Consider the following 25,080-nt stretch of genomic DNA (forward strand, 5'->3'; position numbering starts at 1 on the left):
TTCGGTGATTTGGTAATGGGAAAGGTAACAGCTTAATTTTGTCATCAAATCACCATGTGTTTGTTTAGAAAGGCCTCGTTTCACTGTTTGCACTGCTCGCTCAGCCAGGCCATTTGAAGCTATGTGATATGGAGCCATTATCAGGTACCTAATACCATTCTTCTCTACAAACTCCTTAAATTCTGCACTCATGAAACCTGGGCCATTATCAGACACAATCATTTCCGGAATACCAAATGTAGCAAAGACAGACTGTAGTTTAATTATAGTTGTTGTTGAGGAACACGATGTATCAGTAGGTAACGCCTCTATCCACTTCGAATGGCATCCACGATAAACAGAAGCATGTGTCCCCAGAATGGTCCAAAATAGTCAATATGAATGCAATTCCATGGAGAATCAGGCCAAGCCCATGGTTTAAGGGAGGCATTTGGTGATGCTTTTTGTGTCTTCTGACAAATAGGGTAGATGCGCACCATATTCTCAATATTGGTGTCAATTTTTGACCACCACACATAGCTTCTCTTAAGTACCTTCATTCTGACCACCCCAGCATGAGCATTATGCAGATCGTGGAGTATGCACTTGCGGCCTTGAGGGGGAACCACTACTCAACTGCCATCTTGTAGGCTCAGTTCATGTTGGCGATTTGTAAATGGTTGAAATTTGGGTGAAGGGCTGGCAGGCCAACCAACCTGTAATGCTCTTTTTACCTGTGATAGGAGTGGATCATGGGCTGTCCATTGCCTAATGAGGTGACTTTTGATTGGTGTTTCATCTAGGGTTTGTAATAGGCGAACAACCTTGAACGGAGGGGTGCCAGATGCTGTGCCCTCAACAATCTGCTTAAGGCGTCGGCAACAACATTTTCATTTCTGGGGCTGTATTTCATTATGTAGGAGTAAGTCGATAAGGTCAATGCCCATCGTTGCATTTTCGGTGATGACGTTTGTTGGATACCTCGTGTTTCTCCCACTAAGCCTAGCAGAGGCTTATTATCTGTGTGGATTTCGAGAGGCTGCCCAAATATGTATAATGGAAGCGCTTGATGCCAAACATAATAGCTAGGACTTCTCTGTCGAGCAGTGAATAATTCATCTCCACCTGAGATATTGTCCTTGTGGCGAAAGCAATAGGCATCTCTGTCCTGCAAGGCATTTGATGTAGGAGGGTGGCCCTGACCCTATATGATGAAGCATCACTTTTCATGACTATAGGCTTTTCAGGATCATAATGCACTAACGTGGAATAAGAACTGAGGGCAGTTTTTATTTGTTCAAATGCCTGTTGATCAATTCTTGACCATTCCCAGTGTTGGTCCTTCTGGAGTAGTTGGTATAAGGGCTTTAACACTGTAGCTGATTGATTTAAAAACCGGTTGTAATGTATGACTAGTCCTAAGAATGAGCGTAACTGCGTCACGTTTCATGGATGTGGAGCCTCTTTTAAGGCTTTGATTTGGTGCTCCTCGGATAGAGACCTGTTTTGTCGACTTTGAAGCCCAGGTAATCGACCAAGCTGGCCAAAAACGTGCACTTCTCCTTCTTTAGAGGAAAGCCGGCTTCCTCTAAATGGGAAAGTATTCTGTCTAGTGTCTCAGGATGATGGGATTCTGATGTACTGGTTACTACAATATCATCAAGGTAAGCACAGATGTGAGGAATATCCTTCACCAAATTATCAATAAGGCATTGGAATATCCCAGGTGCAGAACTCACTCCAAATGGCAGCCGCTTGTACCAAAACAGGCCTCTGTGTGTATTGATTGTTGTAACATCCCTAGAGTCTTCGTCCAGGGTGACCTGATTGTAGACGTGTTTCAGGTCTAGCATTGAGAACTGTTGGCTTCCCAACAGGGATGCATACAATTCCTTGATCCGTGGCAGTGGATACGCATTCAGTCTTGTCGCAGAGTTTGCGGTCAGTTTGTAGTTGCTGCAGATGTGGACTGATCCATCAGACTTGAGGATGGGTATAATCGGAGCCGCCCACTCTGAGTACTGCACCGGCTCTATCACATCCGCTTTCTGTAGGCAGGCTAGCTCTTCTTCTACCTTTTGGGCCCACAGCATAGGGCACTGGGCAGGCCTTGTAAAACTTCGGCTGGCAGTTCTCCTTAAATTTGAACTTAGCCACCAGATCACAGTATTGACCCGAAGCCTCAGCTTGAAATACACGCTGATGCTTTTGTAGTAGAGTATTCAATGCAGGGCTTCCCCCGATATGATTAATGTAGGATAACATTGATGGAATGTTTTTAATCCAGTTTCTGCCCTGCAAATTAGGCCGTTAGCCTCCCCTGACAATATGCACCAGTAAGTGGAAAAGGTCTCAGTGGTGGACCACTTCTGCCGTGAATATGCCCCGTATGTTGACGCTGTCTCCGGTGTAGCTGTAAAACACCAAGCTTGGAGGTTGTAGTTTTGAAGTCCAGCATAAAGATGATTAGTATACCAAGCTGATGGCTGACCCAGTATCCAGCTCAAACTTCACGGGCTGGTTGTCCACTGTAAGCGTAACCAACTACAGAGGCTGGTTCCGATTGCCCAATTCATGGATTTGGAAGATAGTGTCCACTCTTTACTGCGGCCATCTCCTTGCATGGAGTTGATGATCGAATTCTGTCACTTTCCGGCAGCGCGTTGCTTTACAAAGCATACCTTCTCACTCCATTACTGCCTGAATAAGTGGTGCTGCGGTCAATTGAATCTGTGTAAGGCCTCTCTTAACTGCCTTCCTGTGCTGAGCTGTGGAGCATGCTTTGTCCCAGGACACATCGTGCTTTTCGGACAAGAGGTTCTCACGTGTCTTCTCATCATAGACTCTAATAATCAACACTTGGATAAACATTGCTTCTTCAAATTTGTTCAGTTGGATGTCTTTGTATTTGCATTCCTGCACAGCCAGAGTTAATCTTGTGATGAAATCATCTACATTTTCATCAGGGATCTGCCGCAGCTGCGAGAACCTGAAGCGTGCCGTAAAGACATTGTCCTGTGTCCCCCAAGCGTTGTCTAAAACATGCTGGCAATTCAGCTTTGCTCTGTAAGTGCAGAGCGTCCAAGTCCAAGTGAGGGCAGGCATGATAGTGTAGTGGTTAGCGTAATGCTTTACAGCACCAGCGACCTGGGTTCAATTCCAGCCACTGTCTGTAAGGAGTTTGTACGTTCTCCCCATGTCTGCATGGGTTTCCTCTGGGTGCTCCAGTTTCCTCCCACATTCCAAAGACATGCAGGTTAGGAAGTTGTGGGCATGCTATGTTGGCGCTGGAAGCGTGGCGTTACTTGTGGGCTGCCCCCAGATCACTCTATGCAAAAAGATGCATTTCACTGTTTGTTTCGATGTACATGTGACTAATAAAGATATCTTATATTTCTGCCCAAGTTCTCCCAAAGCAGCTTGAGTTTGGTAGCTTCTTCCAGCTCCACTGTTGGTGTTAAATCTGGTAGAAGTTCGATGTAGTCCTGGAAGGTTTTCTTCCATTGTAACCAGGTTTCTGGTGTTGGTTTTGCCATAGTTGTGGCCCAAAATGGATTGGGTGCTTGAAGTAGAAGGCCATTCTTGTTTTGATCCTTGTCATCAATTGTTACATATGCATGGAGCAAGAATGACTGCAGTGCAGTAGAATAAACGCCTTTATTGATTCATATTAATCAAAACACAGAAACTGACCAGCTTACAATTGTAGATCCATGAGAGGTCTGCAGAGACCTAAAAGTCCTGTGCCAAAAATGAAATTGCACATGTCAGAGGGCGTCATCACTCCACCAAGTGATCACCCGGCCAGTGTGCACATGCGTATAGGTGCGCGCGTGCATACTGCCACATTCGTGCCGTTGATCTGCTGGACGATCAACTGACTGGCATGCACATTTGCCGTGTTCTCTGTACGGTTCATTCATACAGTTCAGTTACCTATATATTTCTATTTAAATTCCTTTCAATCTTTCAGTGTTGCCACAGACTAGAAATATTCGTTGTCCAATCATTGCAGTGCTCTCAATAAATAAGGAAAGCAGTTAAAGATTGGTAGTTGTTTTACAAGCTTCCAATTATGCCACTTTTCAACTGCTTGCAATCATGTTCTGGAGATCCAGGTGAACAGAGGGAGACCGAAGGATGTCTACTTATATTTACTATTACAACTATAAGTAGGTTATAGTTACAAATTTCACAAGCTCCCTTGGCTGGCATCCCATCCTTTATACAGCAAACTTCAGCATTTCTGAAACTTTACTGCCCACAACAAAGTCCCATTCATCTTTTATTCTTGTTATTGATGATCTGTAGTTTCCCAGCAGTTCAAAGTTAAAATCCTTAGTCTCAGTCTGCTCCATCAATGTAATTTCAACATTTGCCCTACTTTCCAAAAACTCTGTTTCTCCTATTCCTTTCTGTGCCCTCCTTGCCTCACCCTTTCTGCTGAAATTCCCTACGTAAATCTCTGCTTCTTGACCTGCTTCACTTCCTTAAAGTCCGCAGCCTTATACACTGAGCAATCCTCCTTGGCTTCACATTCTCTCAGTCTTCTTAAGTGAAATAGATTCTACTCCAGATCTGTGAGTTCTGAGGTGACTGATAAGAGCTGTGTTGGACCTGCAGACTCTACCACAGATGGAGCAGGAGGTGCAGATGGTATGGGCAGTTTGTGAGGTAGAGTGCTGCTTCACCACTGATGCTGGGTTTTCATATGCTGACACATGGACCCGATATTCTTAGTGCCATCCTGAATTGACCCTTACAGTGGGCACTGACTATCCCTCTATTCTTGATAAGTTCGCCACCATTCTTGGCATTCTGTGAGGTGGGACCATGGGTGTTTGGGCTGTAGGTGACTTGACAGCACTGAAAAACCTGTGCATGTTATTGCTGCCAGCAAGTTGCTGCTCTGAATACTGTCTTCTTTTCATTAAATGCACTAAATAAATGCAAGTTATTGTAATATTTGGATTTTATCTCTTTAAAGAGGAATTTGTCAGATTGTGGAATGTTTGGCAAAGGTGAAAACTAGTATGTGTTCTGAGGGAAAAGAGGATATATATTTGAAGCAGGGAAAAGCGCATGGCTTTGGGGATGGAGAAGAAGATGTACTAATCTTTTGTACTTCTGTAATAAAGGACCTCACAAAAGCTGCCTTGAGATAAATTGTTGTTATCTGAACAAGCGTGAACAAGAGAAGCCATCTCTTACACTGGAGTACTTGTTCAGCAAAGTACTGTGTATCAGTCTAGAACTTGTGCAGAGGACCTATGGAAAGGAAAAAAAATAAAATTAGACCAACATATAAAAATAGAGGTGTCAGACTGAATTACACATTCAAATTTGGGTAGTGATTTTAGTTAATCTGTAGTGAAATTATCAAATTCTGCTGATTCCTCAGATGCAGTATAAATTTACAATCTCATTCCTTTTATTATTTTTCTAGGAGCATATTGATAAGGCTATTGAACTGAAAGATGATGATCCTTCCTTATACTACCTGTTGGGAAGATGGTGCTATGAGGTAAAGTTAGTTTATAACCTTCCTGTTGTCTCTTTCTTGTCTGCAAAATATTTTGTTCTGTGACTTCATTGCAGACAGAAGGTTCATTCAGATGACTGCTTGTCTGTGGAAATACCCTACATGATTTTGAACTTTGTCAAAAGGAGCATTTTCATGCTATCCTTTCACTAAAAAAACTACTATTGTTAATTGAGCAAATAAGAATATTATACATAAGAACATAAGAAAATAGGAATCGGCCACTCAGGCCTTCGAGCCTGCCCTGCCATTCATGATCATGGGTGATTTGTCCCAGACCTCATTTCTACTTCTGAGACCTCAATTCCCTAATCGTTCAAAAATTTATCTACTCTCTTTAAATTTCTCCAATATCTAGCCTCCACAACCCTCTGATGTAGAGAATTCCATACAATCACCACTCCCCATGAGATCTTCCTGAGTTTTTAATGACCATTGCCTAATCTTATAATTATGATCCCTCATTTGAAATTCCCCCTCTGTTGGAAACATTTGCCGTCATGCCCCATCAGGCTCTTATACATTTCAATAAAATCACCCCTCATTCTTATAAACTTCAAAGAATATAGATCTAATTTATTTAGCTGTTCATGATAGAACAACCCCATCTTCCCAGGAATTAGCCTAGTGAATCTCTTTTGGACTGCCTCCAAATGTCAGTATATCCTTGGGTAAAGGGACCAAAACTCTGCACAGTACTGCAAGTAGTACCACACCAGTACCCTGTATAAATGTAACAATAATTTCCTATTTCTATACTCCAACCCTTTTACAATAAAGGCCAATGTGCCATTTGCCTTTGTAACTTCTTGTTGCACCTGCTGGCTAACTTTTTGTGATTCGTGCACATGATCCCATAATACTTTGCTCATCTGCAATCTTTCTCCATTTAGATAATAGTCTGCTTTTGGATGCACTTTCCCGCATTAAACTATATTTACCAAGTTTTTGCCCACTCTCTCAACCTATCTATGTCTTGTTGCAGAGTCCAAGTATGTTCATCACAAATACCCTCATACCTATTTTTGTGTCATCAACAAACTTGGATACCTTGCATTCTGTCTCTCCTCCAGGTCATAAATATTTGTAAATAATTGAGAGCCAAGAATTGAACCTTGGTGCACCCCCTATCCATGCTTGCCGCATGAAAAGACCCACTTATTTTGATGCTCTAGCTTTTCTGCGGTAACCAATCTTCAGTACATGCTAACACACTCCCTCAATACCTTGAGCTGTTATATTGTGCACCAGGCTATTATGTGCCACCTTGTACCTACCACTTTTTAGAGTCTTATTTTAGATATAGTTAAACCTACTCAAATCTAATTTTTCTACAAAAAAACTTCACCGTTTAAAATTTGATAATGCAGCCAAGGAAAAATCCTCAACAAATTTTGAAGTCTTGAAATTCACATAAAATTCAGGTATGATGGTAAAGTTACGAGACTAGTATCATGGATGCACAATCCAGAGACCTGACTTCACACCCCACCACAGCAGATATGGAATTTAAATTGATAATCTGGAATTTGGGATAGGGAAAACACCAACTGGCCTCAGTAATGACTGTTTTGAGAACCCAAAATGAAAACATAAAATCTGAAATTACACCACAAATCAAGCCACATCTGTGGGAAAATAAATAGCATTAACAATTCAGGTCTTCAAACTGAAACATTGTTTCTCTTCCCACAAATGTGGCCTGACCTGTAGAATTTCTGGAATTTTCTATTGTTATTTTGGATTTCCTGCATGGACAGTTTTTTTAAAACTTTTACTTATTATAAGAAGCTATTTGATTCACTGATGTCCTTAAGAGGGGGAGATCTGCCAGCCTTGCCCACTCTGGCTTCCATGCGACTCCAGACACATTGTGTGTCATAGAGGCAAAAAGCACAGTAACAGGCCCTCAGCCCACCATGTCCATGCCAACCATCAAGTACCCATCTATACCAATCTCATTGACCAGTACTTATCTGTAGCCTTTTATACGTGATTGACTCTTAACTGCTTTCTAAAGTGGCCCAGCAAGCCATTCAGTCATACAAGTATCCCAATGCTTGAACAGAGAAGGAATTAATGTGGACAGAACAGCCAGCATTGACCTAGGCAGCAAATTCAGATGTAGCAAAGTTGTTGTCAGCCCAGTTGACTTCACACCTAGGTACTGGTGTCTAAATTGGACAGCTGTCTCACAGAGTAATCAAGCATTATCGTACTTACGTAACCACACCTGCCGGACTCCTCCATCGGAAACCCTGGATATGACCTGTCCCACCATCAGAAAGCACCAACCAGAGGAGATGGCACTATAGTACACAGGTGGGAGGGAGTAGCCCTTGAAGTCCTCAACATCAACTCTAGTCTCCAAGAAATCTTATGGCTTATATAGAACATAGAAAGTACAGCACTGGACAGGCCATTCAGCCCACGATGTTGTGCCGATCTTGATGCTAATTTATACTAAATGTCCTCCTTTTGTGTATCATCCAAATCCCTCCATTCCCTTCATATTCATGTGCCTAAACTGCACCGAACTGCCTGCTTCCACCACTACCCCTGGTAACCCATTCCAGGCACCTACCACTCACTGCATAAAAAAACTTGTCCCTCATGTCACCTTTAAACTTTCTCCTCTAACCTTAAAAGCATGTCCTGTGGTGTTTGACATTTGTACCCTGGGGAAGAGATTCTGACTGTCTACCCTGTCTATGCCTCTCATAATTTTAAAAACCTCTATCAGGTCTCCCCTCAGCCTCTGATGCTCTAGGGAGAACAACCCAAGTTTGCCCAACCTTTCCTTATAGCTCATACCCTGTAATCCAGGCAGCATCCTCGCAAAGCTCTTCTGCATCCTCTCCACATCCTTCCTATAATGGGGTGACCAGAACTCCATGTGTGACTGAAGTTTTATATAGCTGCAGCATGATTTCCTTACTCTTATACTCAGCACCCTTACCAATGAAGGCAAGCATGCCATAAGCCTCCTTTACCACCTTATCCACTTGTATAGCCACTTTCAGTGAACTATGGACCTGGACCCCAAGATCCCTCTGTACCTTAATGCTATTAAGGGGCCTACCATTACTTTCTCCTTTGACCTTCCAAAGTGCAACGCCTCATACTTGCCTGGATTAAACTCCATCTGCCACGTCTCTGCCCATACGTGCAACTGATTTATATCCCACTGTATTCTTTGATAGTCCTTTACACTGTCCACAACTCAACCAATCTTGGTGTCATCTGTAAACTTGCTAATGCACCCATCTACATTTTCATTGATATCATTGATGTATATCACAAACAATAGAGTGTGTCCTCTCTATCTTAGTGTCTTCTCTGAATACTACTATGACATTCTCCCTTATCAGTCGTGCAACCCCCTCCACCTCATTTACCCTCCTCTCTGTCATGTCTTAAACAACTAAACCCAAGAACATTGAGCTGCCAGTTCTGTCCCTCACACAGCCAGGTCTCTGTAATGGCAACAACATCGTAATCCCATGTACAGATTCAGGTTCTAAGTTCATCCTCCTTACCCATAATACTCCTCGCGTTAAAATAAGCACATTTCAGCCCATCAGTCCCACCATGTTTATTAGCCTCCCCTTTGCTTTCCTTCCTTTCAATCTTACTTTTCATACCATCTTTCTTGCCCTCAACCCTACCACCTGTTGCCCTGCTGCTGTGGTTCCCATCCCCCGGCTTGACGTCAAAGATGGGCAAGGAAACCTCCTGATTATTGTCCTCTCTTAGCTGATGAATCAATTCTCCTCCATGTTAAATAACACTTAGAAGAAGCACTTAGAAGAAGCACTGAGAGCAGCAAGGACACAGAATGAACTTTAGGTGGGGCACTTCAGTGTCATCACCAAGAATGACTTGGTAGCACCACCACAGACCAAGCTGGCAAGTCCTGAAGGACATAGCTCCCAGAATGGGTCTGTGGTAAGTGGTGAGTGGACTAACATATGGGAAAAATATTCTTGACCAGTCTACCTATGGTGGAAGCATCTGTCCATGAATTCATCAGTAGAAGTGACTACAACATAGTCCTCCTGGTAACAAGGTCACATCCTCTTACTGAGGGCACCTTCTATTTGTGCTGTGTGGCACCACAGCTGTGCTGCTCAGAACTGGGCATCCATTTGGCACTGTGGACCATCAACAGCAATAGAAATGTACACCACCACAATCCCTAACTTCGTGGCCCGGTATGTTCTTCATTCTACCATTGCTATTAAACCAGGGGAACAATTCTGGTTCAATGAGGAGTGCAGAAGGCTTGACAGGATACTGCAATTTTTGCATGATGATGTGTGGGGAGGGGGTTTGGAAATATCTGGGGTGGTGGGGCGGTGTTGCTTGCACATTTGGTAGTCAGTGGTGAGGAGAGAGGGGTGTGGGGATGGAGTTAAAGAAACTGCCAATGCTTGTATGATAGTCTATATGACAGGCCTAGGGTTTAGGTAATGAGCAATGTTTAGATGATGGTGGGGTGGAGATCAGGAGACTGGTAATGTCTGTAACATGGTGTGAAATTTGTAAGGAGACAGTATTGGGACATGGGCAATGTTTGAATGGGGAGTGCAAAAGCTTGCCAGGATACTGGCAATGTTTGTATAGTGAGGAACGGGAAGGGGGCCTGGAGGCATCCAGGGGGGTTAGCGGTGGTTGGGGGTGTGGGGTTGGGTTCAGGACAGTTGATTGCACATCTGGTAGCAGTTGATGGGGGGAGGGGATGGAGATCAAAAAAAGTGCCAATGTTTGTATGACAGGCCTGGAGATTAGGTGTTTGGATGACAGTGAAGTGGAGTTCAGGATACTGGTAATGTTTGTAACACAGGGAGAAGTTGGTCAGAAGACAATATTGGGACACAGACAATGTTTGAATAGTGATGAAGGGTGGAGAAGGACTGCGAACCTTAATAGTATTTTAGTTGGTGGAGGTGGGGTGGGGGACAGTGGGAACAGTGGCAAGACAATTGTAGGCTTCCAGGTGAGGACCAGGGAGTGAAGGCGGGACTTGAGAATGTGGGGTGGAGAGTTGGTAGTGTGAGGAGTGATATGGGCTAACAGTAAATAATAGGTTTTTCTCACGGGTATCCCAGTCAGACTTTGACCTGGGAGTGCCCAAGGACAGCATGTTCCAAGATCCATTACAGTGATCTAAAGAATTGTGGAATGGGCAACAACATCGTTCCCTGCGCTCGCCATGGAAATTGCATCATGCTCACAAGGATGACTCTTTGCAGGAATTTCCAGAAATAGTCACTCTGGAAAAGGAGTGATTTTTCCAACTGCATAATGTTGGGAAAACAACATTGAATTTCTACGCAGCTACTTAGGGAGGTCACAGATAATCGTAAGAATGATAGGGTTATAGTACTAGGGGATTTTAACTTTCCAAACATCGACTAGGACTGCCTTAGTGTTAAGGGCTTGGATGGAGAAGAATTTTTTAAGTGTATTCTTAATGAGAAAAATTTTATTGAGAAAGATTTCTCAATCGATATGTAGATGGCCCATTAGAAAAGGGGCAAAATTCGACCTTCTCTTGGGAAATAAGGCAGGGCAAGTGAATGAAGTGCAAGTGGGAGAGCACTTTGGGACCAGTGACCATAGTTCTATTAGTTTTAAGATAGTTATGGAAAAGGGTAGGACTGGTCCACAAGTTCAAGTCTTAAATTGGGGCAAAATCAGTTTTGATCGTATTAGACAGGAACTTTCAAAAATTGATTGGGGGAGGCTGTTTGCAAATAAAGGGATATCTGTCAAGTGGGAGGCTTTTTTAAAATGAGATAGCGAGAGTTCAGGGCCAGCATGTTTCTGTTAGAGTGAAGGGCAAGGCTGGCAGATGTAGGGAACCCTGCATGATAAGAGATATTGAGGCTTTGCTCAAGAAAAAGGGAGGCATATGCCAGGTATAGGCAGCTGGGATCAAGTGAATCCCTTGAGCTGAAGAATCATTTCTTCTCCATAATAGCAGTGCACTGAAAGCTCCTGTGGAATCTTGTTATTGTAACATAGTACCTGTTAGTATTGCTGCGATAAAGCATCACCAAAGATCAAAAGAGTGTGCAGTACTTTTGAAACAAAGCCAGCTACTTACTAATTACATCCAAAGGGAAAAACTACTGGCTCTTGGTGGTGCGAAAATCATTTCTAAATCATTTTCACAAGTTTATGTTAAAACACAAATTTACAGCTTTAGCACTGCAGCAATGATTAGAAAAGGGAAAAAAAAACTACAGATGCTGGAAATCTGAACTAAAAACAGAAAGTGCTGGAAATGATCAGGCTTCATCTGTGGAAAACAGAGTTAACCTTTCAACTTTTTCATTGCATATGTTCACCTCTGACACTAATTTATTTCTAGATTGGTATTTTTGTAGATAGATGTTTCATAATACAGATTAACCACCAACATCTTTTACAAACCCACTGACTCCCACAGTTACCGTGACTACACCTCTTCCCATTCAGACACTTGCAAAGATGCCATCCCCTTCTCCCAGTTCCTCCGCCTCCACTGCATCTGTTCCCACAATGAGGCTTTCCACTCCAGGACATTTGAGATGTCCTCCTTCTTCAGTAAACAGGGTTTCCCTTCCACCACCATCAAGGCTGCCCTCACCTGCATCTCATCCATTTCCCACACGTCTGCCATCAACCCATCCCACCACCACCCCACCCCCCCCCTCCCCCCGACATAACAGGGGCAGGGTTCCCCTTGTCTTCACCTACCACCCCACGAGCCTCTGCATCCAACACATCATTCCCCGCAACTTCTATCACCTCCAATGGGATCCCACCACTAGGCAGATCTTCCCCTTAACCTTCCCCCCCCCCAACTTTCCGTAGGGGTCGTTCTCTCCGCAACTCCCTTGTCCACTCGTCCCTCCCCGCAGGTGACCCTCCCAGCACTTATCCCTGCAAAAGGTGCCAAGTGCTACACCTGTCCCTACACCTCCTTCCTCACCACCATTCAGGGCCCTAGACAGTCCTTCCAGGTGAGGCAGTGCTTTACCTGTGAATCTGAGGGTGTCATTTATTGCATCCGGTGCTCCCTGTGTGGCCTCCTCTACATTGATGAGACCTGACACAGATTGGGTGATCACTTCATTGAGCACCCTCGTTCTGTCCACCACAAAAGCAAGGATCTCCCAGTGGCCAGCCACTTCAATTCCATATCCCATTCCCATACTGACATATTTATCCATGGCCTCCTCTACTGCCACAGTAAGGCTAGACGTAGGTTGGAGGAACAGCACCTCATATTTCACCTTGGTGGTCTCCAAACCTGACGGCCTCAACATCGATTTCTCTAACTTCTGGTAACCCCTCCCCTCTTCTCCCCCCACCTTTGTCTTCCCTCATTCCTGAGGTCCCCCTTCCCCTTCCCTTCCCCCGCCCTCATGACCTGCCCATTCCTTCCCCCACCCTCATGACTTGCCTATCTATTTCCCACCACCTTCCCTTTATTCCATGGTTCACTGCCCTCTCCTACCGGATTATTTCTTCATCAGCCTTTTGCCTCTTCTACCTATCACCTCTCAGCTTCTTACTTCTCCTCCCCTCCCCCACCCCCACCCTCCTACCTTCCCCCTCTCACCTGGACTCGCCTATCACCTGAGCTCACCTATCACCTGCCTGCATGTACTCCTCCCCCAACCTTGGTATTCCGGTTTCTGCCTTCTTCCTTTCCAGTCCTGATGAAGGGTCTCAACCTGAAATGTCAATTGTTTATTTCTCTCCAAAGATGCTGCCTGACCTGCTGAGTTCCTCCAGCATTTTGTGTGTGTTGCTCCAGATTCCAGCATTTGCAGAATCTCTTGAATTTCATATAGAGTTATTCATGCTCATTAGACTTTGTTCAGGCCGGTATGTATTTAGTAGTACTGGGACTATAAACGCGCTAGTGAGAATGGTAAACTTTCAGCAACAAGCAGCAGTGGAATAAATGGTCGAGGTCTGGGGCAATGGAATAAACTCTCAAGCTCTGTGGTAATATGAGAGATGCTTTGTGGGTCCAGAGAAGAATTCAAAGGGGCTGGGGTGTGGCTCTGTTGTTCTAGGAACATTGTAGTGTGACTGCTTAAGGAATTTGAGGATTGGATTTGTGATATGTAATTACTACAGCAGGATTCCTGCAACTTGGGATCATTGGGGAGAGAAATCCGATTCTTTTTAGGGTCTGGGCACATTGGGACTACAGTCTGAGATTCTGGAAACAGAGCAGAAGGTGCTGGAGAAAATTTATTTCGCACCCAGCTGGAGTTAAGCAACTTTAGGTTAGAATATGGAAGAACTGAGAGTTTGTAATCTCATTAAGTTATCCAGTAGCCATTGACATTACTAAAATTATGAATACTGTGGTACCTTTAAGATTGCTTTATAAAATTCTCTACAGTAAGAGAAATACTGTTTCTAATGGTCAAAATATTTTCTTTAATGGTCATAATATTAACCTCGGGAGAGGCACCACTTTTTGCAACCCTAGAGTTGAAAAATATCTATTAGCATCTAAATTCAACTCATTTTCTGCCATACTGGCACATTTTCTTTAATCAGCAAATCGCAATCTAGCATCTTATCAAATTCCTCTTGAAAATCTATATGCAATATCCCTTTGCTGATGCACTGTATCTTAGCCTCAAAAGAAATGTTACATTTGTTAGACGTGACTTCCTTTTCAAAATTAGAACTCAAAGTGAGTTTACTCTGCATTCAAGTATCAAGAAAGATTCACACTAAGTTTAGGACTGACTATAGTTACCTGGTTTACTCCTCCATTGAACAGGATTTTGCATTGGCTACCCTCCAGACTTTTAACACAACCTTTATGATCAAAGGAAATTTGAAATAATGTAGTCAGCACAACCATTATTTCCTAAAAGTACCTTACTATTCTGAGTTATGTTTCTCCTCAGTGCCAATTCTATCCAGTTGCTTCATCTTTTGTCCCAATTACCATATGTTTCAAATGAAAGTTAGAGTACTCATGTAGAACTCTACCATTGCTTATAAGTTTGTTTCCTTTTATTGGTCTCTGTCTTTAATCATTTTTCTTTTTTTTATATAAAACCTTTTTATATTTTTGAACCTACCAATGTTTCTTCATTATATCCTTTGCATTTCTGATTTTTTAACTTTTAACTGATTTAAAGGCAACTTTCCAGAGATAACTAATTGCATTGAATCTGCTGAATTGTGAATTAGATTATGAATTTATGAAGCTTTAAGTTAAATGTCAGAATGTATGTGCCCTCTTCAGCCCAGCACTGATCATCCATTCTATTGGCATTCACATATAAATGTAACAAAATACCGGGATTTCATATCCAGCAACTTTTCATATGCCTTTCCATCATTTTACAAACTTCTTGTAGATGAATGTGATTTATTGCCACCCAAATTATCTCTTTGTATGTTACAATTAATCTAATAAATGTATAGTTTATCCCATCAGAAGACCAATTAAAATAAGTGTGATTTAGTAATCTGCTCCACCTCCAGTCAGTTTTAAACTAATATTCAATAAAAGACATGTGTTCAGTGTAAAGTGGAAGTTTTGGTAGTATAGAATTGACAATTTAAAAGACGGTTGGACAGGTACATAGATTGGAAAGGTCTAGAAGGTTATGGGCCAAACACTGGCAAATGGGACTAAGCTTGGATGGGGCTCCTTGGTTGGCATGGACCAGTTGGGCCAAAGGGCCTATTTCCATGCTATATGATCCTATGACTCTCAGAAAGGTGGTCACGTTTTACAAAATGTTGCTTTGGAAATACTTGTGTACTCAAATTAGGAGTACGTGATTAATGGTCTCGCACTTGAATCTGTAATGGGTCCTCAACTATTAAAAAAATTGGGTAACACCAATCGAGACATGGATTGTGTAAATAGGAATGTTCAATTGAAGCAAGACGGTGATAAGTTGAGTGACTAAAACTGGAATATGGATTTCAACAGATAAGTATGAGATAATCAATTTTACCCCAAAAAAAAGGATAGGTCACAGTGTTTTTGAATAGTAGAGAACCAGGCAGAGCGAAAGAAATGTAGGGATCGGTGTACAGATGCACAAACCATAATGGTCAGGTACAAAATGTAATTAAAAAGGTGCAGAGACCTTTAGCCTTTATAACTCGTAGGTTAGGATATTTAAAAGGAATGTTTGCTGCAGCTACACAGTGCTGTGGTTGTGTCACATTTGGAGTATGATATTCCTTTGTAGCCACAAGCCTTTAGAGCTTGAAAGCCATGGTGCACAATATAATGAGACTCTAAAGTCCAGAATATTCTGAGGGGAGAGGGTGAGCAACCAGAAGTCTTGGTACATGTAGGTACCAATGACATAGGCAGAAAAAGAGAAGAGGTCCTGAAGGAGGAATACAAGGCATTAGGGAGAAGGTTGAGAAGTAGGACCTCAAGGGTAGTAATCTCAGGATTACTACCTGTGCCACGTGTCAATGATAGGAAGAATAGAAAGCTCTGGCAGATGAATGCGTGGCTGAGTGACTGGTGCAGGGGGCAGGGCTTCAGATTTTTGAATAATTGGGACCTTTTTTGGGGGAGGCATGACCTATTTGCTAAGGATGGGTTGCACCTAAACTCCAAAGGGTCCAATATCCTGGTGGGAATGTTTAATTTAGTTGTAGGGGAGGGTTTAAACTGATCTGGCAGGGGGATGAAAACCAGGATGTTAGGTTACAAGATGCTAAGGTAAGGGAGGAAGTTTATAGAAACAAGTCCAATGAGGATGGCAAGAAGGACAGACAGGTGAGAAGTCAGGATAATTTGCTGAATAATAGAAGTACAACAAATCAGTATGTTAGGATACAGAATGTTAGGATAGGGGATGAGGTATATAGGAACATGTCTAAAATAGTATGTAGTGAAGATGGTAAGAAGGATAGACAGGTGGAAAGTCAGGATAATCTGCTGAACAATAGAAGTACAACAAAATCAATAGCAGATACTGGACTAAACGTACTATATTTAAATACACGTAGCATTAGGAATAAAGTAGATGACCTAGTGGCACAACTACAGGTTAATAAATACGACATTGTGGCAATTACCAAGTCATGGCTTTATGATGGATGTGATTGGGAACTGAATGTCCAGAGGTACACAGTGTATAGGAAGGATAGGTGGGTAGGCAGAGGGGGAGGTGTGGCCATGATGGTTAGTAGTGATATAAAATCAATAGAAAGGAAGGACATTGGGTCAGAGGAGGTGGAATCCTTATGGATGGAGCTAAGAAATAGCAAGGGTAAAAGGACAATAGTAGCAGTCATATATAGGCCCCCTAATAGCGGTCAGGAAGTGGACGATAAGTTGCAGTTTGAGATAGAAAAAGCATGCCAGAGTGACAATGTGAAGATAATTATGGGGGATTTTAACATGAAGGTGGACTGGGAAATCCAGCAAGGCGGTAGAACTCAGGAGAGTGAGTTTGTGGAATGTCTAAGGGACGTTTTTCTGGAGCAACTTGTTGAAGAGCCCACCAGGGGATCGGCTGTTTTGGATTGGGTGCTGTGTAATGAACCGGAGGTGATTAGGGAACTAAAGGTAAAGGAACCACTGGGAACCAGTGATCACAATATGGTTGAGTTCACTTTCAAGTTTGAGAAGGAGAAGCTGATAACTGGTGTATCGATATTTCAGTGGAACAAAGGAAATTACAATGGTATGAGAGAGGAGTTGGCCCAAATTGATTGGAAGAGTAAGCTAGCTGGAGGGATGGCGGAGGAGAAATGGAAGGAATTTCTACAGGAAATAGGGAAAATGCAGGATAGATATATTCCAAGAAAAAAGGTTTTGAATGGAAAAAAGGCACAAATGTGGATAACGAGAGAGGTGAAGGCTAAAATAAAAGCAAAAGGGGCGGCGTACAAAGAAGCAAAAATTAGTGGGAAAACAGAAGACTGGGAGCTTTTAAAAACCTGCAGAGAGAAACTAAGTAGGTCATTAGGAAAGAAAAGATGAATTATGAAAGGAAGTTGGCGGATAACATTCGAAAGGATACTAAGAGTTTTTTTAAATACATAAGGAGTAAAAGAGAGACACAGGTTGCTATAGGACCAATTGATAACGGTGCAGGAGGTATTGTAATGGACGATAGAGAGATGGCAGAGGAATTGAATGAATATTTTGCATCGGTCTTCACCGTGGAGGACATCAGCAATGTGCCGGTTAGTCGGGAGTCTCACGAAATGGAACTGAGTTCAGTTAAGATTACTAGGGAGAAGTTGCTAGAAAAACTAAATAGGCTAAAGACTGATAAGTCTCCCGGACCAGATGAGGTGCATCCCCGGGTTCTGAAGGAGGTGGCTTTAGAGATAGCGGAGGCATTGGCTATAATTTTCCAGGAATCGATAGATTTCGGCATGGTTCCGGAGGACTGGAGGGTCGCAAATGTAGTTCCGTTGTATAAGAAAGATGGGAGGCAGCATAAAGGAAATTACAGACCTATTAGTCTGACGTCAGTGGTAGGAAAATTATTGGAATCTATCCTCAAGGATGGGGTTACGGAATACCTAGAGGCGCGAGGCAAGATAGGTCCTAGCCAACATGGTTTTATGAAGGGAAGATCCTGCCTGACCAACCTATTGGAGTTTTTTGAAGAAATCACAGGCAAGGTGGATAAGGGAGAGGTGGTAGATGTTGTGTATTTAGACTTTCAAAAGGCCTTTGATAAGGTGCCTCACAAGAGACTGATTAATAAGATGAGAGGTCATGGAATTACGGGTAGGATAGCAGAATGGGTGGAGCATTGGCTGGTTGGCAGGAAGCAAAGAGCGGAAATAAAAGGATCTCGTTCTGGTTGGTTACCGGTTACTAGTGGTGTTCCGCAGGGATTGGTGTTGGGACCACTCCTTTTTTACCTTGTACATCAACGATTTGCATAATGGAATAAATGGTTTCGTGGCTAAGTTTGCGGATGACACCAAGATAGGTGGAGGAGTAGGGAGTATTGAGGAGATAGGAAGGTTGCAGAGGGACCTAGACAGTTTAGGAGAATGGGCAAGGAAATGGCAGATGAGATTCAATGTTGAGAAATGTGCAGTTGTACACTTTGGAAGCAGAAATAAGCAGGCAGATTATTATCTAGGAGGAGAGAAAATTCAAAGTACAGAAGTACAAAGGAACTTGGGGGTACTCGTGCAGGATACCTTAAAGGTTAACCACCAGGTCGGATCGGTGGTAAAGAAAGCGAATGCTATGTTGGCATTCATTTCAAGAGGTATAGTGTATAAAAGTAAGGAAGTGTTAATGAGGCTCTACGGGGCACTAGTGAGGCCTCATTTGGAATATTGTGCGCAGTTTTGGGCCCCACATCTTAGGAAGGATGTGCTGACGTTGGAGAGGGTTCAGAGGAGATTTACGAGGATGATTCCAGGAATGAAAGCGCTTACGTATGATGAGCGTTTGTCGGCTCTTGGACTGTACTCACTGGAGTACAGAAGAATGAGAGGGGACTTCATAGCGACATTTAAAATATTGATAGGAAAGGACAGAGTAGATGTGGCTAGGCTGTTTCCCTTGGTGGGTGAGTCCAGGACCAGAGGGCACAATCTTAGAATTAGAGGGTACAGTTTCAAAACAGAGATGAGGAGAAATTTCTTTAGCCAGAGGGTGGTGAATTTGTGGAACTCCTTGCCACATACAGCAGTGGAGGCCAGATCAGTGGGGGCGTTCAAGGAAGAGATAGATAGATATCTAAATAGTCAGGGTATCAAGGGATATGGGGATAAGGCCGGAAATTGGGATTAGAATAGGTTTTTTTTTTCTTTCTCCCGATTCCCCATTTCTTTTTCCCTTTTCCTTGGAGCAGACTCGATGGGCCGAATGGCCTGCTTCTGCTCCCTTGTCTTGTGATCTTGTAAAGCATAAATTAAGAGTAAATAAATAATCATCTAAGGGATTATATGAACTACGCTTATATTCCTGAAACATAGAAGATTAAATGATGATTTGGGCTTCCAGATTTTCAAATGAAAATTATCAAATGGATGGAGGAAATTTTCTTTCTGGGCAATTCTACAGCAAAGGATCATAACCCTGAAATAAAAGCCAGACCATTCAAAAATGAAGAAACGTGGCTTTTTTTCATGCTGAGTGTAGTTTAAGTGTAGAACAATGCTAGAAGGAAACAGTAGGTGCTAGCTTAGTTAATAATTTTAGATCTGAAATTTTTACTAGGTAACAGTGTTAAAGGATATAAAGGCAAAGCCAGTAGATGAAACTAAAGCATAGGTCAGTTATGATCTTACCAAATGGCTGAGTGGGTTTGAAGGACTGAATGGCTTACAGATGCCCACCAAGTTCCCGGGTTGGTTGCCAAATTGTAAGGCATTTTTTGCTCTTATTGTCTCACTATGGTAGCAGCGCTTTTAGCCAGCTGGATTTTACCCCTGAATTTCTTGCCTAAACGTATTCCTTTCAAGACAAAACCAACTCATCTTTCCAGCCAAATTCTTTTAGTCCCTCATTACTCAATTCTCCTGGTTCAGTACCATTTTCTATGTGTTTTTTCAATGAAGCGTCTTGTGTTAGAAACTCTACATAAAGTAAGTTGTTGCAAGTGTGAGCTACTCAGTGGTGGACAAGTTCATTCCTGTAAAGTGAAAGAATCACTTGGAGAGTAAATGGTACTCAAGTTATTCTTGTGATCTAACTTCCTTCCACACACCCCCTATTCCCCCTGTCTTTTTTCTTGTTCACAAAACCATCATGAGAAGTGTTGTTCTGGTAATTAGTAGTAGGTAATGCAACAGAAGGATTATTGGTACAAAGGAAAGATGATACTTATCATACCAACAGCATACTTTTCCTCATAGCTTTATTTCTTTGTACTTAACCACTAAGTTTGTGCAATCATATAAGCCAAAGCACAATTCTGCAATGCTGGCAGGAGTTAATTAGAAGTAAATATATATTGACATCTATCACTTGGATTGTGAGATCCTCTCCAAGGTTCTCTCATTTAATATGTTTCTAATCTCATTCAGTCCCTTGAAGCATGTTGCCACATAAAGGTGAGAGTTGAATAAAAGGAAGTAAGGGGACAGATAACTAGAAAAAGAAATCTATGGATTTCATTGGGGAGGCTGCAATTCAAAGTTGGCTCAAGTCATAGTAGAGATTTCGTAAGTAGAAATGAAGAGGGAGTGTGAAAAATACCCAAAGCGGAAAGGAATGATAATTGGAAATGGTTGTTATTTTTAAGTACATACTTAAAGCATAGAATAAAGTCTAAGTTTGCATTGACTGATTGTAAATGCTTGAATAAGTATCAATTTCAGCAAAAGAAATACTCAAGTTTACTTGTCAACTGTGGTAAAAATATTGTTTCCCTTAAAGTACAGAAAGTATTGTAAATTGAAGTTTTCATGTGCGGTTTTATTTTTGTTGTGATTTTCAGCGTGTAGTCTTGCTCAAAAGACCTCAATAATATACATGTTGAAATGTAATTTCCCAGGCAGCTCACATTATAAAATTACTGCTCTAGCTGTTAGTTGAGATTTATATACAATTGTAGAAAACTGAAAGTATCCCTATTGTGGCCCTAGAGAGGCCCATAATTGGAGCACTGCTCGTCTCCGCTCCTTTGTGTAACTGACAAATCATAAATTTGGAGCCTTTTCTCAAAGGACATAAAATTATGTTGTTGTTCTCAGAAGGCACGAATTCTGGAAAGATGAAGCTCTTAGGCTTGTAGCTAGGATCATTCTCCCTCATCTTGAGAACCTAGAGATTACAGCTGTGTTTTCTCTGGCCTGCATACCGATTTTGACAGTACACTAAAATCTATAGAGGAAAGAAATTTAAAGCTGCAATTTCTTGTAATTGGAGTAGAAACAATGATTTGTGAAAGGCTATTTCTCTGGAGTAAAATTTAACCTAGTGTGCTTCATGATCGTTGATCAAGTGTTATTGACTTTTTAATTAATTTAGTATTTCTTCTACATTTTACTCCATGAAGTAAACTTTCCATATCTCCTTAGTTGAAGCTGCATCCAAGAAACCAAGGTTCCTCTTTTACTTTCCTTTTAATTCTCTGTAAACCAAAAGGCCATCATGTTACCACTAAGTTGGGTGGGTCTTTAATCTAAAGAGGTTAGATGAAGAATTTTGTCCACCGGTTGGTTGGATTTCCCCTTCTCCTCCCCCCCACATTCCTTTAAGATCTTTACCTTGACCAAATTTTATGTTTACCAACATAGTAGTGGTTAGTTTGTCTGTGAGCTTTAGTTCACCCTGAACTCTAAATATGCTGTTCTATTTTCCCCTTTTTCTCTGTGTTGAAATCGAGACTCGCCATACATATTGTCCTCAGTCACAGAATCTATAAATTGAATTCCCTATTCCATCATAGCCATTCAATCTTTTGCAATTATTAAGTTTTTAAAACCTCTCTTTACCAGACTTGCTTCCTTTAACAGCCTTCAATCATAATACTTCCCTACAGAAAATCAGCAAGAAAAAACTTTTGAGTCTTGAAAATCAATAATTTTAGGACCACGTTATTGCAATATCAGCACTCCTGGTTTTTGTGCTGTTGCTCAGTATAAAAAGAATTTCTCCAAATTTGTTGCATTTTTCGATGATCGAGAGCGACTTGAAAATTTCTTTGACATATTTCATGAAATTCATTGGGATTGTGTATGAAAATTGAGCCAAGCATTTTAGCACAGAAATAAAGCAAAGGGGAAGGATACTTTTCCAAGATTCAAAATTATAGAGTTGCATCTGACTTTTAGAGCATGGGTTTAGGTCACAGTTCTCCACATAGTTATTTCTTGATCTTGTCACAGCTATTAGAGAAATACCAAGATGTGGCCTTGTGCTCTTCTGTGCAGAGAAAGAAAAAAGAGCAAAGTGTTTCAACATAGTCTTATGTATCTCTTCAAATCCATGGAGGTTGGGAGCAAATGGTACCTGCCTACCTTCCCAATCATTGAATGATACAGAAAAATATCCTGTGATGCGACATGTGCATTAGTCCATAAAAATAAAAAAAAACTGCATGCGCTAGAAATCTGAACCCTTCACAGACCCAAATGGTTGACTGTTTCTGTTTCCCCAGATGCTGCCTGACCTGAGATTTCCAGAATTTTTCTTTTATATTTATATGTGTTAGTACAACTGATTGATAAAAAGGATGAATTAAAGAAAATTTATTCTCATTCTTTGGCATTTTTGTAGAGTTGGATTGGCAATTTCACTAAGTTCACACAAATTAAAAAGCTTTCACTGCAGATGGACTCTGCACAGCTGTATAACAAGTGCCATGAAACCCAACTCATTACTTTTAAAATTTGTTTTAATGTTTTCCTTTATTGTTCAATGACTGAACCACTTTGACATTTGTCTTTCTGTGATGAGTTACAAGGCCAGATGGCATCCCCAGGGATTATCATAAATTCAGCATGTTTAACTTAGACATGTGTGGCAATGCCAGAGCTTCTTAGGCCAAGTTGCAAGGATTTGATTCCTGCACCCTGGAGGCCGATTAACACAATTATGCAGCAATTGCTTACTCTTCAACTTCAAGCACCACTGAGATGGTTGAATCTCCCCATATATATCATGCTGACAAATTCCCCAGTGCCTACTTTCAAACATTACTCTTGTGTATTTTTCAAGCAAGGATATTCTGCAGGCACAATATTAGACTGTTGTTGGGAACAGTCATTGTAATTGCAGCGGCAGCTGTCACCATATTTCACTGCAACAATAATATTAGTTTTACTGGTCAAAATTAGCTCTCTGAATAGATTTGTGAACACTGTGTATCCTTATTAATATCAAAACACCACTTTTACACTATAAGAAATTGCAGAAACACTACAAGAAACTGCAGAGAGCTGTGGACACAGCTCAACACAACATGGAAACCAGCCTCCCCTCTGTCTACACTTCTCACTGCCTCAGTAAAGCAGCCAGCATAATCAAAGATCCCACCCATTCTTCTCCCTCCCATCGGGCGGAAGATACAAAAGCCTGAAAGCATGTAGCACCAGACTCAAGAACAGCTTCTATCCTGCTGTTATAAGACTATTGAATGGTTCCCTAGTACAATAAGATGGACTCATGACTTCACAATCTGCCTCGTTGTGACCTTGCACCTTACTGTCTACCTGCACTGCCCTTTCTCTGTACTGTGACACTTTATTCTGCATTGTTATTGTTTCACTTTGTACTACCTCAATGCACTGTTGTAATGAATTGATCTAAATGGACAGTAGCAAGACAGGTTTTTGACTGTACCTTGGTACATGTGACAATGAACCAATTTACTGATTTAAATTTACCAATATTGTGGTCAATGCTAATTAGAATTAGCGCATGCATATACACACACAGACACATACAGTTGTTATTTGGAAACACGTGTTAGAAAGTAAATGGTACTATTAAGGATGATTCCGTGCTTCTTGATGACTTAATTTCCTGCCAGTATCACTACTTAGGTTCATACATGCAGAATTAGTATAAGTGATTCATTAGAAAAATTTGGAACTGTAAACTGATTTAAGCAAATTATGCTTCTAGGGTTGAGGAATTCCCTGGACCACTCTCAACTTTTGTAAGTGATGTATCACACTGTAGAATGTTGGAGCTGATGGAAATTATTGTGATCTGTGGCAACCACAACTTTAAGTAAGTGTCTGCAGCTCAAGGACACTAGATGAACTGAACACTGCAATGCCTCCGATAGGGAGGTAAGTTACTTGGACATATTGTTGCAAGAGACAGTCACACACCCACGTTAGTTACTGCAAAATTAGTCAGTCAGGAGAGACAAGAGAATGTAACTATGACTGAGACAGCTATGGCAAACACAAGGTAGCATTATAGAAGTCTTAAGCCCCAACACTTGTCCAAAAAGTATGCAATTCTTGCAACCTTGCAGGGAGGATGAATTAACCAACACAGATTATGGTAAAGTGGGCCATTCAAGTTGGGAGAGTGAAAAGAAATGTAGTAGTGATGGGGCACAAGATAAAAAGAGGAATGGATACCATTGTTTACAGCCAGGAGCATGAAGCCCAAAAGCTTTTTTGCTTGCTTGAGTTAACCATGTCTCTTCAGAACCACAGAGGAACTGGGTGTTCAGGTAGGGCAAGAACTAGCTGTTGTGGTCTGTTGTTCTGCTGCAGGGCTGTAAGCAGCTAAAATCCAACTTAAAAGCAGATCCATAGAAGTAGCAATCACTGAATTGGCATAGCATCAATAAGATCAAAAAGATTAATCAAAGAGGCTGAAAGACTGGTGTGGGTGAAATGGGTTTCAACTGATGCAGCACTGATGCCAATACAAGGGAAAGAGGAAGCTGTTCCATTGGGTTGGGCTTCAATAGTAAGATTTTAAACTAAATAATTGGGACAGAGTTTTGATGAAGGAAAATTTGAAGATTAACGTGAGAATGCAGTGTAATGAATTTGTCAGCAGGGGACAGGATATGCAACATATTTCCAACTAGAGGGAATAATGGTATAAAGGCAAAATTGAAGGCTTTTCATCGGAATGAGTAAAGCGT

General features: G+C 41.7%; 1 protein-coding gene across 1 annotated transcript in view; it reads left to right on the plus strand.

The window, feature by feature from the left end:
• Positions 1–25,080, plus strand: part of LOC127573747 (regulator of microtubule dynamics protein 3-like) — a 232,083-nt gene that overhangs the window by 182,072 nt on the left and 24,931 nt on the right. The window contains exon 8 of the mRNA XM_052026311.1: positions 5,426–5,503. Within this exon, the coding sequence (XP_051882271.1) occupies positions 5,426–5,503 (78 nt within the window). The remainder of the gene's footprint in view (positions 1–5,425; positions 5,504–25,080) is intronic.

The sequence above is a fragment of the Pristis pectinata genome, chromosome 1 (assembly GCF_009764475.1).
Source record: "Pristis pectinata isolate sPriPec2 chromosome 1, sPriPec2.1.pri, whole genome shotgun sequence".
Lineage (NCBI taxonomy): Eukaryota > Metazoa > Chordata > Chondrichthyes > Rhinopristiformes > Pristidae > Pristis > Pristis pectinata.